Source organism: Bos grunniens, chromosome 8 (assembly GCF_055505025.1).
Source record: "Bos grunniens cultivar Pamir isolate PY7600 chromosome 8, Bosgru_T2T1.0, whole genome shotgun sequence".
NCBI classification, from domain to species: domain Eukaryota; kingdom Metazoa; phylum Chordata; class Mammalia; order Artiodactyla; family Bovidae; genus Bos; species Bos grunniens.
The window spans coordinates 61,425,397-61,444,867 of NC_141172.1; the positions used below are offsets into that span (position 1 = coordinate 61,425,397).

The following is a 19,471-nucleotide window of genomic DNA, read 5'->3' on the forward strand; positions in this document are numbered from 1 at the left end:
TTGTCATGGCAATTTTGATTACATGAATTGATTTATCGTCTGCTAACAGTACAGGTGTGGAACATAGGCGCACATAGAGACTATGTTTTACCTGCAGTGTGCCCCTAGTCTAGAAGTAAATTCTTAAACATACTTTTCTTTTTGGTCACGTCACTTCTGAGATTTGGACTGTAAATCAAAGGGACTGTTTAATTTGATACGCCATATTGTGCTTTATACTTCCTGGAGGGAAGGTTGTGCGCCGGTGAGCAGTGGTAGAGAGGTAGGTGTGGAGTTACCAAGTTAGTCTTTTTACGTGGCACTGAACTCAGCTCCTCTGTGAGCCTTCCACTTCATGTTGTGTAGCAGTTCTTTGTATCTTAAAACTCACTCCTCTCCCTTGCTTTGTCATGTTGCATCCCTGCTTCTCCACCTGCACTTCAGACTACACCTGTTTTCCTTGAAACAAAACTCGGTTCCAGTGCTGAGTATTCCATTTCCTATGTTACTGTGTCACTTATTCCTTAAAACAACTCTTGAGAAATAGGTATGTTTTTAACACCAGTTTACAATGAGGGAATGGCTTCAAAGAGGTAAAGCCCAGACTTAAATACTGAGCAGCCTTGTTCTTGATCACTGTGTTTTCTGCAAAGAGCAAAGCTTGATGTAGTTACAAGTGCCACGTTTTGATTTCTGCTTTGTGCTGGCTCAGAGAACCATAAGATACATCTTTGATATCAAAGAGTTCAGACTTGTGTTGAACACTGAGCTTTCTTTTTTCCCCACAGAAATAACTCAGCCTTCAGCCTAGCATTTAAGGCCCGCCTAACTGTTGTTTCTACTTTATGATTTGTCACTTCTTCTCAAATGAATCTCCACTCCAGCCAAGCCCACTTCCTTTGTTTTTTCCATGCTTCTCATTCTTGGTTTTACCTTTGTTTGTACCATTATCCCTTTCTGTTCTCAGATTCCTGTTCTCTCTCCAGGATCTAGCCCAAGCTCCACTCTTGTAAATATTTTCTTAACCTTTAGCAAGCCAGTTTCATGTTACTCTCTGGCTACTTTTTATGTGAGTATCTTGGTTCCTTACCTAGAATGTAGACTTGTCGATGGTGGAGGAATTTTCTTCCCTTTCTCTCCCACTTTCAAGAAAAGTAGAGTACATGTGAATTGTTGGAACTGACTTTATTCATTCCAAGTGCTTAGTAACTCATATTCTGTGTCAGAACTGCCTTTTTTGCTATCTCTTTGTCTATCTTACATTAAAAGTAGATTTCCAGTTGCTCTGGTGATGCCATACAATATGTATTAGCACAGATAGTATACAGTAAGGACCTGACAGATACTAACCAACAGTTAACATGGAGTCACAGCACACGAGCATCTGGCTTTTGTAGATTCATGTATGTGGATTCAGCAAAAGAGAAAAGCAAAGAGTCTGTCTTAAGTTGGCAGCCTTCACCTTGTTCAAACCCAAACTTAGTTTCCACTGTATTAGGGAAAAGGAGGCGCACTGACCAAAATGAAAGAGAAATACATTGATTCTCAGCCTTTCAGCTTACAGAGGCCTAGGGATTTGAGACCATCAAAGGAGAGTTGCAGCTGTGTTTCCTGAGGAAGATCCATACCTGCCTCACACTCTGAATTTCACTTAGCTCCATGTTCTTAAGGAAATATTGAGGCAAGAAACCTATTACGCCTTATTTTAGGTGAAAAGCCATTGACATATTGAATGAAACTTTCATATGTGGTTATCTTTACACAGAGTAAATATTGACCTTAGGATAGAGAGTACTCTGTTTTAAAAGAAAGTGATTTTTTTTTTCAGTTATTTAACTCTTTGCATTCTGTGCTTAGACTCTCTTCCTGGACATTCAGTTGCCCTCTGTTTAGCTGTTGCCTTTAAAAGTAAAGCAACCAATGATGAAATCTTCAGCATTCTGAAAGACGTCCCTAATCCTAATCAGGATGATGATGATGGTAAGGGAGTTAAATATTTGTTGAATGGAACTATGTATGGGCTAGGTTTAAGTAGAAACATAATTCTCATACAGTATATTTGTTTAGCCTGACAGCCTGTCAGTTATTCCCCAGAACACAGGTATCTGTTCCCTTAAACATTGCCTGCTTTCACTTTAGAGAGGTTCCTGCACAGGAAGACTTGGTGTATTATAAAGTTGGATGTTATCTCCAAATTGAACTATAAGTTTATCATCAACAAAATATAAGACAAAAAGCCATGAGAGGGACTTGCTTTGTCATCTATTAAAACATCTTGGAAACTACAATAACTCAAACAAAAAAAGACAAATTAGTGAAACATAAAGTCTACTGGGACAATGGTGTAACCATTTAGGAGGGAAATTTTGTTAGATGTGTACATAATGAGGTGCAGAGAAAAATGACTTAAAATATTAATGGTGTTTAGAGTATTACTCAGATTTTGTTTATATTTTTCTAAGAAATTTGTATTATGTTAGAATATATTTAGAAAGTATAATTCAGAGTGTTAAAATCTAGACATTGTCAGACATCTTAGGACATGGACCTACAGTGTAAAGGGCTTACTGTATTTTTTTCTTTTACTATATTATCTTGCCACCATGTAGAGAGATAAGAACAAAGAAATCTATGTGGTATTTGTAAAAAGAAATGGATCATATAGAAGAATTTGGGAAACAATCCCCAAAAACTTCAGAATTAAGGTCATGCTTAGTTTTATATTTTGAGGATATGCGATTAATCAGTGATGGTCTTTTATTGTCTGTTAGTTCTCTGAGACATTGCTTGAACGTGGGACTTAGTATTTGGATATGAGTGTGCCATCTGTTTAGCAATACAGGTTAGGGGCAAAGAATTGCTGTACTTAATCTTCTTAACTCTCTTTACTGTGGGCTGTTGTTCAGATGAAGGATTCAGCTTTAACCCACTGAAAATAGAAGTCTTTGTACAGACTCTGCTACACTTAGCAGCCAAGTCATTCAGCCACTCCTTCAGTGCTCTTGCGAAGTAAGTACAACCAGAACACACATGCTGTCTTGAGGGTTTAAAACTTTGCTGGATGAATACCAGTGGTGTAGTAGTTTTTACCTTAAGATTATTGAATATAAAGATCTTAATAGTATCATATAATTTGATACAATGGGTTTTGGTTTATGGTAGCCAAAACTCCCATCCTATGGCTCCTGTCTGTGGTTTGCATGTATATATAAAGTGTACATTTTTTCACATAAACCTTTAGAGAAACAAAAACCTGGGTCCATAGGACAGTCAAAAAGTTCCCAGCTTGTCCAAGGATCTTCTTAAAAAGAGGGTGAGCAGAATTGAAAGCCAGCTGCATTTTTGGGAGCCACCCAAAGGTTGGCATCTAAAGACAGAACTTTTTAACTCATCATACAGTCTAAATGAAGAAGGAATATATATTCTTCCCAATCAGGCAGAGAAACTAGACTCCTCACCCCGTCTCAACTTCCAAGTCTATGAGACTTGCAGGGCTACCACAGATGCAGGCAAAATACCATACTTGTGTTAGGAGATTATTCCTTAGCCCTCATCTATCCTTAAATACACAGTAAACTAGAGTCCTTGGCTAATGATAGTATTTTGTAATTCTCCTAAGATTTTGAGACAAATGCCATTCAAATTGAATTCCTAATCATACCTTTTATATTCTTTAATGGTTAACGATGTTTGGTTATTTTGTATCTATATACTGCACTGGAAGTTGAGTAAGTTGTAAAGCTTTGAAAATATTAAGATGCTCAATAAGTTCATATGTGCTGTTTCTGCCCCCACCCCCGCCAACCATGAAAAGGTTTCATGAAGTCTTCAAAACCCTAGCTGAAAGTGATGAAGGAAAATTACATGTTCTAAGAGTCATGTTTGAGGTCTGGCGGAACCATCCACAGGTAAAAACTAATTAGACATGTTGAGATGCTGATTGTTTAGCTATAAAAAGAAGGCACTTGATATCATTGTTTTAGTTGTAGAACATGAAATTTGACTGTGCCCTTCAAACAGTTTTTAAATCTATAATTTTAGTGCTGTGAAAGAAATGATGTTTGAGTCATTCTTTAAAGAGCAAGTGTTACGATTTGGTTTGATATTATAATATCTCAACACATTTTAAGTAAGAATGCTTATTTCTTGGAAGGTTCTCCAATTGGGTAGGAAATAGTTCTTTAATCTATCCAGTTTTATTTTTAAACAGGCCCCAGATTTCTCAAATCTCAGTGTACTATTTTAATACCATGTGTTATAAAGAGGCATTAAAATAAACTTTGGAGTATATTTAAGACATTTTTCACGATAAAACTTTAGGGTTAACTTTGACACATTATTAACCGCATTAAAATAAACTTTGGAGTATATTTAAGACATTTTTCACGATAAAACTTTAGGGTTAACTTTGACACATTATTAACCAGGATATTTTTGCACTAACTAATGCTTGTGGCCAGCAGTTTATTACATAAATGAATACTGAAACATCTACAGTCAATAACATCCAGGTAACAAAAGATGTATTACTAAATATCTGGTCAGTATGTCTTAAGTGTTAACATTCACAGTTTCTTTTTGCTCAGTCTTTGTGTTATTGTATTCTTACAAAAAGTACCAGAGCCAAGCAGAAGGGAAAACAAATCTTGAGACCTAATGGTCAAATTGTTCAGTTCCATAGCTACTGAGTGTTCACAGCGATCCTATTTTAACTTTTGTAGCAGTGGGATTATTGTGGCCTACATATAACTGTGACTTACCTGAATAACTTCTTTCCTCTGACTGTAGATGATTGCTGTACTAGTAGATAAGATGATTCGTACACAGATTGTTGACTGTGCTGCAGTAGCAAATTGGATCTTCTCTTCAGAATTATCTCGTGACTTTACTAGGTAAAATGGGTAATTTTACAAAGTTCCTATTCTCTAAGAATTCTTATACATGAGCTCCAAGTTCTGGTTCAGACCAGGTTAATACTCGTATCACAGTGGTGCAGTCTGGACGTGGCAGAGAGTCCTGCACAGTGGAAACACACACACCAGTCTGGCTGCAGCGTCTCTCAGGGACGCACACAAGGTGAAGTAGGACTTAGAAGTGGAAATGCTTACAGAGGATCCAGACTGTGGGTGGGGAGATCAGGCTGTATGGCAGGAGCTCACATTAGGAACTGGCAGGAATCAGTCCATTGTAGGTTAAGTGCACATTATGAGGGATTGAGGAAAGCCTGTGGGCACCTGAATGCCACTGGGGGAAGGAGGTCTCAGTCATAAAAATCCTAGATGTAATACACAGAAAATTCTCTCTTGACTCATTCCTCCTAAAGGAAAGAGACTTTCATTAAGTTTGGTTCTTATACATGAAGCAGGGTCCACAGGGTTTATACCTGATCAGGACTAGGACAACAGGAGATGACACAAAATAGGAAACCCATTACTTGCAAAGACATAAATATCCATCACAACCTTTATCCTCTTCACTGTATTTGTTATTGGCTTAGGACTCAGCTGAATCTTTAGGGTGAAGGAGTGTGGTCTAAGATTATCATACCAGCCAAGTTGGCACTCAGAAATGAGAGCAAAGGAGGATATTCTCAGATGTGTGGCATCCCAGAAAACTGACCACTCAAGTATGTGTTAGCCATCATCTTTAGTGGTTTACAACTAGTTAGTTGTAAACAATTAGTTAGTCTGCAACTCTAATTCTGCAAAGCCTTTCCTGACCAGCTGACTGATGCAGAGTTAAAGTACTCTGCTCCTTTACCCTGTTTGCTAACATTCTAGACCTTGTTTTATTATATTCCACTTAAACTGTCGTCATCCAGATTAAAACTTGTAGAAGGAAGTACTCTTCTGTGCTGTATATCCTGGAGTTAGGAGACATAATGTTGTAGACATAAAAAGGAGTTAAGCTACTTAAAACACTCATATTTATGCAATAAACATTTAAAGCACCTACAGGTGATCCTGGTACTTGAGTAGTTTGAAAAATTGACCTAAGTATCTCATTCCTAAAGGCCCAGCAGTTGATAGCTGTTATCAACTAATGAGGTTCTTACATGTTCCAAGAGAATTGGCTGAGTTTGTGCTAGTATAAAGCATGTGAATGAGCCTCAGATTAGGTTTCCATTTCAAAAAACCCACAATACATAGTGTTTACACTCAAAAGAGAGAAAAATGTATTTTTGTTTCTACGGTGTTTTTTCTGGTTTGCCATTTCATTGACTGTGTACACATACGTTCTATGTGTGTCTAGTAGGGGATGGAAGTATAAAACGTAAGAAAAATGACAAGGACCCAGTATTGCCTTCAGGAAGCTCATGTGAATCTAATGGGTAGAGCTAGATTGTGTGCATGATTGATAGTACAGGAAAAATTATCTTGCTGGAGAAATATACCTTATTCTGCCTAAAGAATAGAAGGCTATATCAGACCTTAAGTATGTGTAGATTACAAAAGTTGAGAGGTCTTATTTTCTTGATGGTTTAACATACAGTAACCAAATGCCTTATTACTTTAAGATTGTTTGTTTGGGAAATCTTGCACTCCACAATTCGCAAGATGAACAAACACGTTCTGAAGATCCAGAAAGAGCTAGAAGAGGCTAAAGAAAAACTCGCAAGACAACACAAACGGGTAAGTCTTGTGTCGACTGTAAATGGTCAAAGAAAATAAGAAATCATTGAGAATATTACTGCCTTGATGGGAGCTTTTTTTTTGAGACCAAATCATGCAGAGCTGTTTGTAGAAATGGAGGAAAGGGAAGGACTGGTGTCTGCTGCTCTCGTTTTCCTGCATGGTGAACCTGTTTAGCAAGCCACAAAGCTTGCTTTTTCCATACTTTACCATCCTATTGCCTTCCCGAAGGAGAAGGAAGGAGGACACTTGTGTTTCTATAAAAGTTTGTGATGCAAGAGGGAAAGAGAGAGAAGACTGATGGTGTTCACCCCTTCCCTGGTACAGGGGTGGGGAGGGAGCAGGGCAAGAGGAGACAGTCTTTCCCGGACCCATAAAATACTCCTCGTATTATTAGTATGTTTAGTGTTGTAGTCATGTGGGGCAGAAGCAGTGAGCTGGAGGTATCCTGAGATTTAGCAGATAGTACTGGTGTTCTTCATGACAGTTTTCCAGTGGTACGCACATTTACCAGAAAAAGGTAAAAGCAAGTTTAATGACTTACACAAACCTAAGACACTGTTAAGGTAAATGGCATCATCCCCATTTTATATGTGTACCTACTCCAGAGACTTGACTTCACACCACCCTGTTCTCTAGATATGTGGTGTCCATGTAATAACCACTAGCCACATGTAACTTTAATAAAATTTGAATACAATGTAAAATTCAGTTCCTTAGTCACACTAACCACATTTTAAGTGCTCAGTAGTCACGTGTGGCTATTGTGAGGGCAGTGCAGATTTATGTTAACAAAAAAGTTTTGTGATGAGAGGTTCCCAAGACCCTAGCCCTGTATTTCTCCTAGGAGCAACAGTTCACTGTTCAGAGTTCACAGCAATTTCATAAAACAACCATTGTGAATAACAAGAATCAACTGTACATTTTCCAAAGCTGTTTTCATTTTGAATGAAGACTGTGACATACATTTCCTCCTTGAGTGGACTATCCTGTAAAAGGCATAATTCATTCTGCTATATAGGAAACCCAATGCCATTACCCAGGACAAGTGCCACTGAATTTCCCTGGCCTAGATAAGCACTTACAAGATGTTGGATGTTTGCCTGTATGTTTGGTTCTTTTCTTGTGGAATGCAAGTCTTCAGATAGTATTTGATCATGCACAGTAAAATCCTCAGGTCTGCTTGTTGGGGTTTAAATACACTGGAATTCTAAACGGTCGTTTCCTTTTGTTCCTTTGCATTCTGTAGCGAAGTGATGATGATGACAGAAGCAGTGACAGGAAAGATGGGGCTCTTGAAGAACAAATAGAAAGACTGCAGGAAAAAGTGGAATCTGCTCAGAGTGAACAAAAGAATCTCTTCCTTGTCATATTTCAGGTATCGTGACTTGGGACATTGATAGGTTCAAAAAAACCAGTATATTTCTTTAATTTTAAAAAATGTTTTTAATCATTAGAAGTAATACATGCTTATCTGTAAGGTCTTAAATGTATAAAAATTTATACAGGAAATAAAAGTTCACTAATTGGAGGTAATTCTGTTATTAGCATGTATATTTCTTCTTGCTTAAAAAAAAATGGGGGATGCTATTATTAAGTACTTGTAGATCCGTTTAGATGATTGCTTTCCGTCCTGAAGATTTTTGTGTATACATTCCTGTTAACATTTCTGATTATGTCCTTAAAACAGATTCTAAGAAGAATTACTAGCATTAGTAATCTAAATATTAACGGTTAGATTACTTTTGTATTGCCAAAATGATGTGCTGCTCACCTCATCAGGCTTCCCAGGTGTCTCGGTGGTAAAGAAGTCTTCCTGCCAATGCAGGAGATGTGGGTTTAACCCCTTGGAAAGGGAAGATCCCCTGGAGAAGAAAAGGGCAACCCACTGCAGTATTCTTACCCAGGAAATCCCGTTGACAAAGGAGCCTGGTGGGCTACAGTCCATGAGGTTGCAAAAAGTCGAAAACAACTTAGGGACTAAAGACTAAACAACTCATGTTATCACTGGTCTGCCTTTCTACACTTCAGTATTTACTGAATCATGAAAGGGATACACACCACAAAGATAGGGTGAAACAAGCAATACCTTTGAGGTCTCTTGGTCAAAAGTGTGATTGTTTCTGAAGTATAAGACTTTTTACTAACACCTCTGGAACTTTGTACCCTATTTCCAGCGTTTTATCATGATCCTGACTGAGCACTTAGTACGCTGTGAAACTGACGGGACCAGTGTGTTAACACCATGGTATAAGAACTGTATAGAGAGGCTCCAGCAGATCTTCCTACAGGTTTGTGGAAAACTTTGATTAGGATAATAAACATCACTAATCTCAGCCATGGGAATTCTCTCCTAGCTCAGTTAGAATGCAATCTGTAAGTAATAGAGCTTCAAAATGACATGACTTAAGCAGTGGTTGCTCAGTCGGTAAAGAATCTGCCTGCATTGCAGGAGACCCAGGTTTGATCCCTGGAGAAGGAAATAGCAACCCACTCCAGTATTCTTGCCTGAGAAATCCCATGGACAGAGGGGCCTGGTGGGGTTGCAAAGAGTCGGACACGACTGAGCCACTAAACACAGCACATTCTCAGCCACAGGGATTCTCCATTTTAAAAAAAGCATAAAGTTTGTTAGGTTATATAGTACCTGTAAAGCCCTTTAGTTAGTGTCCATTTGTTCCTACCATTGCTCATCAGAATATTTAGGCTTAAAATCGGCTCTATATCACTCAGACTCCTAATTGCCATTCTCTTTGTTGGAGAGCCTGGCTGTAACATAAAATAGAAAAATGCTAAGGGAAGAGTAATAAGATTTTAAGAACCTCTATAAATCCAAAGTTCAAATGGTAACAGTGCTTCTGGAGGCGCTATTAATAGTTCCCTGAGGTTCTTACAGAAAGCAGACTGCAACACATCCTCTGTTAGATTTAAGTTAAAGATTTGAAGTAGAGTGGTATCTTCAGACACCAACACCCCAAGCAAGTCCTTATCTGTTCCAGACAAGAGTGATTAAAGCAGAAGGCTTAAAGGGGGAAAAAAGTTCCTTGAAAAATCTAGAGTAAAGCCTGATCCTATAGGAATCTGAGTATATTAAAGTTTATATATGTACATGTAGAAGAAACTTTGATTTTCTGACAATTTTTTCCAGTTAGGCTCAATAAGTCACTGATTTTCAGTAAAACAGATGACCTCTATTTTAAAAGATAAACAGTGAGTTTTGGGTTTCCTGTTTTGTGGAATACTTAACAGATCACTGGGTAATTCTGAAATATAAATAGGTTAAATATTTTTTTCTTAACACATCTCTTTGCTTAATGCCCTAACCAAAAAAGGAAATGATTTCCAAAATTTCTTTTTCATAGTTCATTCCTTGTCTGGGCAACTTTAAAAAAGTCATACTATATAGTCTGTCCTAATTAGGGGAAGGGCTTCCCTAGTAGCTCAGATGGTAAAGTATCTGCCTGCAGTGCAGGAGACCCAGGTTTGATCCCTGGGTTGGGAAGATCCCCTGGAGAAGGAAATGGCAACCCACTCCAGTACTCTTGCCTGGAAAATTCCATGGACTGAGGAGCCTGGTAGACTACAGTCCATGGGGTCACAAAGAGTCAGACACGACTGAGCGACTTCACTTTCAATTAGGGCAAAGAACCAGCTGAAGTCATCTAGAATAGTAGCAGGTGCTGCTGCCACTGCTTTGAATTATGAGTTGCATAGAAACAGACCAGAACTGAATTTTTAAATTATTGACCATCATTTTTTTCTTTTTCGTTTCCCCCTACATTTTCTCAATATTCGGGCTTTCCAGGGTTGTTATTCCTACCAGCTAAACCACTTTTTTCTCTGCTCTTTTGCATCACTCCACAATGTGGGTGGGCTTTAGGGGAATCTTCTCTGAGATTGCTTATGTGCTACTTTTCCTAACCTAAACATTTACGCCCTTTTCTGTGTCTACAGCATCACCAAATAATCCAGCAGTACATGGTGACCCTGGAGAACCTGCTCTTCACTGCTGAATTAGACCCTCACATCCTGGCTGTGTTCCAGCAGTTCTGTGCCCTGCAGGCCTAAGGGTCATTTTTTTTTTTTCCCTTTCAAGATTTTTTTAAAAGATCTCAAAATAATCTGTCTTATTTTTGATTGTTTGAATGCTTGCTTTCTTGTAGCATCCTGTCACTTTCTGAAAGAGAGAGAGGAGGACAGTGAAGAAATATGGTATTGATTACCCTTAGTTTCCCCTAAAAAGCAGATATTCCCTAATGACAATAATGTGATAATACATAGGATGTATCATATATGTGACAAATACAACTTTTCTGATTTTTTTTTCTCAAGGCACAAAAGATAACTAATTTGAGGTATGTGAAACACTAGAGGGTCAAGCTTATTTACCAAGTAGTATATAGAACTGATGAATTTATTATCAAGTAGCATAGCTTTTCACAGCTCATGGGTAATAATAACCTAACATGGCTGAAATAAAACTAAAAATGTTTTTTAAACTTTGGTATTTCATGATTTATCATCTCAGTCTACTTTAGTGGTTTCTTTGTAAAATACCTCCATCTGAAATTTTCTTTTCAAAATACTTTTAATTACTGTAGTATTTTTATTTAAAAAGTTACCAGAGTAGCAATTCCTAAATCTGAACATAAATCACCTGGGGCTCTCTAAAGTTATTTTTAAATTAATAATTAAACCACAGTCTTTCAAACACAGACATATCTGGTAGTTCTTAAGGCTCCCAGGTAATTGCAATATGCAGACAAGTTTGGAATTATCATCTTAGAATATCTGGTGATCTCAAATCTGAGACAGATCTGTCCCAGCTCATATAGTGAATTTCGTGTTAAATTGTGACTTAGAAGTAGCTAGACTGACTAATGCCTAGTGTTAGATGTAGGTTTGGATTTTATTTCTGTGGAATCTGGTCCAAGTAACTACTAATTCCTAAACCTGTTTCCTATATGGTGTTGAGGCTTAACTAAGATAAGAAAAGTACATTGTAAAATAACAAGGGGTTATCTGACATTCCAGATTTCTAGCATTTTTAGTTTTTATTTAATTGAACCTTTGAAAAAATTTAGCAATAATCCCACAACTGAAGTAGCTTTGTTCATTTATATAATATAGGTGTTTTTTTTAAACTTTGTACATCATAAGTTTATGGTGCATAATATATGGGGTCTCTTTGGTTTATCATATACTTAATGGCTACAGAATATAGTCTACTCAGTAGATGGAAATTCCTAGGATTTTAAAACACCATACCATTTAAGACAAATAATCACAAGATTAAAGGTGCATGGCAAGTTACTGGCAGGGAACTAAAAGCCAAGCGCTTAGCTAATGTTCTTTTGTTTATCCTGTTCCTCCTTCCCACAAACTATGTAATGAGTTAGAAACAGCTCCTGTCCTCAAGAAGCTAAAGGATAACCATTTAAGGCTTTGGTAACTTTGACCCTGAAGCTGCTTTGTGATCCTTTCATAATGTATTGCAAAGTGTGGCTACTTACACTTTTACTTGATCCACCTCCTTTCTCTTAGAAGCAGCCATTACATGTGAAGAGAGGGTCTAACAACTGCTCACTGATGTGACCCTGCTCTGATCCAGTCTGGCAAACTAGGTGTATGGAAAAACCAAACCAGAGATTGAATTCTGAAGAAACAAACATTCAACAATTGCTCTCCCCAAAAATGAAGCTCACAGAGACAAAAGAATGGCACGTCACACTGTATATCGCACCTTGCAATAAATCAATATTAAACTACACTGATGCCATTTAACATGCTTTTGTCCAAGTAAACATAATTTTTGTTTTCCTTGACTCTAAATCTCACAGGAATTACTCAGCACTTCAAATGAAGATAAAGTTTGCTTGCTTTTCCTGAAAAGTACTTAGCAGTGATTTCTATAACTTACTAATAATCTACAGTTATATCCGAAAATGAATGATGAGGACAGAACTTGGCGACCTGAGTAGAGCATATCTGGCTGTCAATGATATCTGGACACCAGGACTGTCTTAAATTGATGAAGGTAAAGAGCGACTGACTGGAAGCCCACCTCAAGGAGACAAGTCTTAGCTATACTGGTCTCGATAATACATGCTCATTAATAACTTACGTGTCATTTGCTATAGATTTGCCATATTTAATCATCATGACAGTCATTAGATTATTATGCCTATATGACAGATAAAAACAGGCCCACTGAATAACTTACCCAAGGTCCACAGCTAGTAAATGGAATCTGAAACTATGTCCATGTGGTGGTTCAAGGGTTCCTTATCTCCCAATGCAGTGGTCAGCAGCCTGAACCCCTACTTACTTGCTGGAAGCTTTTTGTTTAGTCCAAAGAAGGTCTTGCTGCCCATTCAGAATTGATTTTTACTGAGCTGTAATATTCAGCATAGCACATGAAAAAAATCAACATTCGAAAAACATATTAGACATTTCTGTATTGAATACTTATATAGGGAACAATTAGTAATTACATTTTCAAGTCTTTGGCTTTGACTTGTTTTGACTTTTGCCCTTCTTCAAGCATAATCTCCAAGAGCTGATCTGAAGAAAAACATGAAAATGTATAAAAACTTCCTATTTGTAGCAGTAAGATAAAAAGTCCTGTCAAAGAACAACTTGAAATTATCTATCTTGAATTTGTTTTTATAAAAAAAAAAAAATGCACACACCCGTTAATCAAGCACTTGGGATCAATTGCTCTTACCAGGTAACTACCCTGTAACCCATTTGACAAGATAGGGTAATATTCGACTATTGAAACTTGATCCAAATGTCTGGGGTGATGTCAGGTTGTAGGTTACCATTCCTTTAGAAGTGCTACATAAACATAGAAGCAAGCAGTCTTCCCTCCCAGAGTTACATGAGAATACCTGTAAGGCACTTTGCATAGTGTTTGTTTGCATGACACATGGAACATGCTCAGTAAATGTTAACAAGTTATCATTACCTTTGATCAACAAACAGTTTAGATGTTTTTCTACTTTACCCAGATTTGAAAAGGGATATCCAGACACTGATATTAAGATCTATCATAAACCCTAAGGATACAGAAAACTTGTCCCAGCAAAGCTCCCTCGCACCCTGACTTAGAGACAGACATGGTCTAGAAGACCTGGCCCAGGGTCTGGGGTGCAGTGGTCTACCACCATCCCTGCTGGTTCCTGGGATATGAATCCAGCTCGGCCAGCTTTTGCCTTTATTGCTAAAAGCTCTTCCTCTTAACCTCAATCGAGGGTTTGCCTTGGTCATTATTTCTCAGTTTTAGCTCTAAGCTAACACTTTTAAACCCATTCTATTGCTCAGCTCCCAGCCTTATTATAGAAAAAATGGTCACACACTCAGTGTATTGCCCACCAGACCTGCTGGACCTTAACTGAAACTTGCTGTTAAGCCATAACATACATAATTATTGGAGCATTATTTATACAAGTGTTTCATTCATTTGTGAAGACTTTACATTTTGGTGAATTTTGAACAGGACCAATCTAAATTTCCACACTGTAGAACAGATCACTTAACATCACATTTTCTCATATGTCAGTTCATGGCCACACACAGTACAAGTCTTCCGGTACATGTCATCCTCTAGCTTTTCTTCAGCCCCATACTCATGTTGATGAGCAGCTGTTTCCTTTTTCCATACACTGCTTCTTACTGCTCGCCGTAATTCTAAGGAAAAAATAAAAGCCAATTGTTCAGTGGTGCTATTCAGCTGAATTAAAAATCCATTGCTTTTCAGCTATGTTTAACCAAATATGGTTTATGCCTTAATTTTATAACAAGTCAAAACTAATGATACAGTTTTGGCAAGCCTACTTTCCTAGCTCACTAGTTTGGTCTGTGGAATCTTTCAAGTCACTGTTGGTTTTAGTTTGAAACAGGAGGTTCAGAAATGGAGTATGTGGATTAGAAGAACAGCAACAAACTAGATTCAGAAGACAGGCAAAGAATAGTTTAAGCAGCTGACTATGGAAAACAGGATGCCAAAGAATGAGAGGGGAATCAGCTGGGACGACTGAGGATAAGGATTTAAGTTCCTCATAGTCAGGAGCCACTTCTCTAAGAGGCAAGTCAAACTGCAAGAAAACTAGAAAGCCAAGAACCCAGCCACTCTGCTGATGTTTCATCTTAGAAAAGCTGCTTCTGCAACTGACCTTATATCTACTGCATTCTTTATTTTATGGAATGACAGCAGTATTTTAGGAGACAAATTGTAATTGTTACAGTAATTGTTAAAAAGTACAACAAAGAAAAGAATCACTGGCTATTAAGAGCTGGAAAGAACTATAGAGTTGTTTTACTTCATTTTATTTTGCAAGTAGGAAAACTGAACAATGAATAGCAGGGGAACCCAGGTCATGTATTTCAATTGTTGAGAACTTTTCCTACTACATCATACAAAACAGCATTTTCACAAAGAATTGAATTGTGTTGGATGCTCTGAAAAGCAACCAGGACATTCTAAAGTTCACACTGCATGTTACCAAATGCTTTGTGTTAATTAGAAAATAAGCTAATAACATCTCAGTTTCTGGTTTAATGAATAAAAAAAGCAAATTTTTTCTACTCTGACCAATGATCCAGCATTGTCTTTGATGGCTGCCCTACCTAAGGGAGAGTATGATCATTACCTTCTATAATCTCAACCTTAAAAATCAAAGTACACCAAGTAATCACACATTTTCTTTAATCCATTTTACTGCAAGTAGTATCAAAATACCACTTGAATCTTTTTATGTTTAGCCTTTACTATATCAAACAAATAAGGCTATGTATCAAGTACAACTATCTTCCCAATTTTACAGATGAGAAAACTAGCGCACAGAGAGGTTACATAAGTTGTGCCTAAGGTCAAACAGAGGCACCGTCCAGCTCAGTCCATGTTCTTCACCGCTAAGATGCGCTGCCTTTTCATACACTTCCGGTATGAAAAGCGCTGTACTTCAGGCTGCTTTCAAGCTTCAGTGCGTACACTTCATGATAGTTTATCATGGTCTAAACTCTAATCTTTACTCCTGTATCCTCCCATATTCTGAAGAACCTTATTTTATTTTAAAAGTGGGATATTTTTAAAATAGTATGCTAACCAGAACTGCACAGATGCCTCATGGTTTCAGATAATGACAAGATGATGTTTCTGTTCAAGTTCCAATACCTACTTTCGACTTTGTTCTGATGTAAAGTATTCCAGCCACTTTTCCTTTACTACCCAATGAAGAAAATCCCTCAAAATGTGACTGCATGCCAATCACTAAGCTAACCTCTGCCCCATTTGAGCATTCTGTGAAATTGAGAGATAAGAAAATTGTTTTCTTAACACTAAAAGAATACTTAACAAAAATCTACCTTACTATCCATAATTGTCACAACTGAACATAATGTTTTACTCTGACTTTATGGCTTTTCTTCCCATTCTTCAACTAACCTATCAAGGTCTATAACGACAAGAACAAAGCCTGTCTTTAATATTCACTAGACATTCCTGAAAAAACTTGTGCTAGAAAGGAAGTAATAAAAAAATTTAATAAAAACCTGCTGTCTCCTTTTTTGCCACTTCTTTCTCCACCTGAAAAATCTAGACCTAAAGCCATGAGGAGTAACAGGTAAAGTGAGCATCTGTGGTAGGGTGGGCAGAGCCCAAGACAAATAAGGAGGGTCTCCTAGAGAGGAGGCAGACATGAAGGGGAATTAGTTACATTCAGGAGCACCAAATAACTACACATATTATAAAGGATAAGGGAAATCAGGATTCTGACTGTCAGAGAAAGGAGTTACAAATAAGGAAAGGGAGAAAACCAGAATAAACCCTAAATTTTGGATTAGAACTGGGTGTGAACTCATACATTATAGATATATAATGTATATATATTGGCCACCTGATGTGAAGAGCTGACTCATTGGAGAAGACCCTGATGCTGGGAAAGATTGAAGGCAGGAGGAAAAGGGGATGACAGAGGATGAGATGGTTGGATGGCATCACTGACTCGATGGACACTGCAAAGACTCAGACACAACGGAGTGACTCAACTGAACTGATACATATATGTGTATTTTGAGCTAGAAAGATGTGCTCAAAGAATGATGAAGACATGCCAAAAGGACACAAGAGCTAGTCTGGAGATATTTCTGTTGGCCCAAATCTGAGGCAATTTGACCACCAAAATAATTGAGGACAGAAATTAACCAAAAGCCACTGAGAAGAACAGGAATTAATGAATCCATACCAGTAAAAAATAAGTAGGGGAGAGGATGCTATCAGGGCTGACTTCCAACTTGTTAAATGTGGAATGAGTGCTGAAGTTAGAAAACAGTTTTTGCAACCATCATCCTAGGTTCAGGCAAGAACCACCCATGGATGGATGCTAAACTTAAGGGGAGTGTTGAACAGAAGCAGGCACTTACATGGTCTTACAGGACTTTTGCCTATCTAATAAAAAATAAATACATCACCACTAAGGGCAGATAGATATCACATGCCTCCAGACATGATACCCTGGAAAAGTCACATCAGTTGTGAACTATCCAACCTGAAATGAATAACCTGAATCTGACCATCAGGAAACATCAGAAAAACCCCACATGGAAAATACTACTGTAAAAAAGATAGAGGAAGGGGAAAGACTTCTTCAAAAATGCCAGTGTCATAAGCGATAAGGCTATGAAAATACTCCAGAATAAAGAAATTTAGAAAGACTTGGTACCTAAAGCCAATACCTGGTCCTAGCCTAGATTTTATACTAAACTGATTAAACTACACAGGACATAATTGGATGACTAAATAAAAATATAGATACTATACTTTCATAAGACAATCTTCCTATTCTTAGGAAATTCGCATTTGTAGTATTTAGGGATAAAAAAGGCTGGCAATGTACACAACCTACTCTTAAACGGTTCAGAAAAAGAAATGTGCAGAGAGAATGCAAATGGCATGAAGTGTCAACAATAGGTAAATCTAGGTGAAGAATATATGGGTGTCCCTTGTACCATTCTTATCCTTGCAATTTTATGTAAGTTTGAAATCATTTCCAAATAAAAACATTTTTTAAAAGACAGGAGCTACATTGAAGGGATGTCCACTGGCCAAATTTGGGCATTAAGATGAATAATGGAAAGGAGTACAACAAGGCCATATACTGTCACCCTGCTTGTTTAATTTATATGCAGAGTACATCATGTGAAATGCCAGGCTGGATGAATCACAAGCTGGAATCAAGATTGCCAGGAGAAATAACGACCTCAGATAGGCAGATGATACCACTCTAACTGCAGAATGTGAAGAGGAACTAAACAGCCTCTTGAGGGTGAAAGAGTGAAAAAGCTGGCTTGAAACACGTTAAACAAAGATCATGGCATCCAGTCCCATCAGTTCTTGGCAAACAGAAGGGAGAACAGTGGAAGAAATGAGATTTTGTTTCTTGGGTTCCAAAATCACTGTGGGTGGGGACAAACCTATACAGCATATTAAAAAGCAGCGACATCATTTTGCCAACAAAGGTTCATATAGTCAAAGCCATGGTTTTTTCAGTAATTGCGTACAGGTGTGAGAGTGAACCATAAAGAAGGCTGAGCACCAAAGAACTGATGCTTTCAAATTGTGGTGCTGGAGAAGACTCTTGAGAGTCCCTTGGATGGTAAAGAGATCAAATCAATCAATCCTAAGGGATATCAACCCTGAATATTCACTGGAAGGATTACTGCTGAAGCTGCAATACTTTGGCCACCCGACATGAAGAGCCAGCTCATTGCAAAAGACCCTAATACTGGGAAAGACTGAAGGCAAAAGGAGAAGGGGCTGGCAGAGGATAAGATGGTTAGATAGCATCACTGGCTGAATGGACACGAACTTGAGCAAACTCCTGCAGATCGTGGAGGACAGAGGAGCCTGGCGTGCGGCGGTCCCTGATGTTGCAGTCAGACACAACGTAAGTGACTAAACAACAAGGAGTGGACACACTGTACCACTGACTTGAAAATAAGAATCCTGGTTCCAACTGCTACTAAAAAAAGCTCTTCTTTCCAAAAGAAACCAAATAAGAACTGTAGAAATAACAGAAATAGAAAGTCACCATTTACCCTAATAATAACTGACTCAGACAAGATTCAACCTGTGTGCTAAAACCACTGAATGAAACTTAAGGAATGAGAAATTCACATAGTGTTAAGAGTCACCCCACAGATTTCCTATTAATTATAAAGGGGAAAGGGTACCTTTATAATGCGGAAATCTGGCAGATACTGCAGTGATACCACGCGTCTCCTGAGGTGACTGATCCAAATATAATCACAAGGAAACAAGCTGCTAATAAAATGGAGGGACATTTCAGAAAATGGGTAGCCTGGACTCTTCAAAAATTGTAAAAGAAAAAGGCTGAGGAAAAAAAGAGACTCTGGATATGCATCATCCTTGACAGGCCCCTGGATCCAACAACTGAAAAGCTATAAAGGACATTGGAACACTTGGGGAAAGACAATGTAGATTATATACTGGGTAACAGTGTTGTATTAATGTACAGTTTGAGTGTGGTATTTTCTAGTCAGTAGAAAAACGTCCTCGTTTATAGTAGATAAATGCTGAAGTATTAAGAATCACAATGTCTCCAAATAACTCTTAAATGGTTCAGCAAAATATGTGTGTGAACGAAAGAGAAAAATGTCAACATCTGGTGAAATAAAACATTTGTTTGATTACAGATTAGTAATAGTTTTTCACATTACTTCATTTAAGCAACTTAAAACTTTGGAAAGTAGAGGTCAACTACTACTGCTGAGATTGAAAAGAGGGTAGTAAGGTCAGAGACTTCGGAAGAGTGAGAAAAGGTCTGCTAGGCCTCAGG

General features: G+C 37.9%; 2 protein-coding genes and 1 long non-coding RNA gene across 14 annotated transcripts in view; 1 reads left to right on the forward strand and 2 right to left on the reverse strand.

Annotated features, from left to right (window-relative positions):
- Positions 1–12,381, forward strand: part of NCBP1 (nuclear cap binding protein subunit 1) — a 38,615-nt gene extending 26,234 nt beyond the window's left edge. For all 4 annotated transcript variants that reach the window (XM_086415988.1, XM_086415990.1, XM_086415987.1 and 1 more), the window contains exons 16-23: positions 1,837–1,959; positions 2,886–2,988; positions 3,794–3,887; positions 4,768–4,871; positions 6,497–6,611; positions 7,861–7,989; positions 8,789–8,902; positions 10,566–12,381. In XM_086415988.1, coding sequence (XP_086272114.1) covers positions 1,837–1,959; positions 2,886–2,988; positions 3,794–3,887; positions 4,768–4,871; positions 6,497–6,611; positions 7,861–7,989; positions 8,789–8,902; positions 10,566–10,679 — 896 coding nt within the window. In that variant the 3' untranslated portion in view covers positions 10,680–12,381. The remainder of the gene's footprint in view (positions 1–1,836; positions 1,960–2,885; positions 2,989–3,793; positions 3,888–4,767; positions 4,872–6,496; positions 6,612–7,860; positions 7,990–8,788; positions 8,903–10,565) is intronic.
- LOC147367211 (uncharacterized) lies at positions 4,254–7,866 on the reverse strand. The gene is made up of 2 exons (XR_015169938.1): positions 7,697–7,866; positions 4,254–5,842 (listed from the first exon to the last, which is right to left on the reverse strand). It is a non-coding gene; the product is annotated as an uncharacterized LOC147367211 (long non-coding RNA).
- A 673-nt stretch (positions 12,382–13,054) lies between the features above and the next one.
- Positions 13,055–19,471, reverse strand: part of XPA (XPA, DNA damage recognition and repair factor) — a 130,192-nt gene continuing 123,775 nt past the window's right edge. For 7 of the 9 annotated variants that reach the window (XR_015169930.1, XR_015169933.1, XR_015169929.1 and 4 more), the window contains one exon: positions 13,055–14,303. Coding sequence is in view for 3 of the 9 variants with exons in the window: in XM_086416018.1 (XP_086272144.1) it covers positions 14,155–14,303 (149 nt within the window). In the remaining 6 variants the exon portion in view is untranslated. The remainder of the gene's footprint in view (positions 14,304–19,471) is intronic. The other 2 variants (XR_015169934.1, XR_015169932.1) reach the window with 1 other exon arrangement.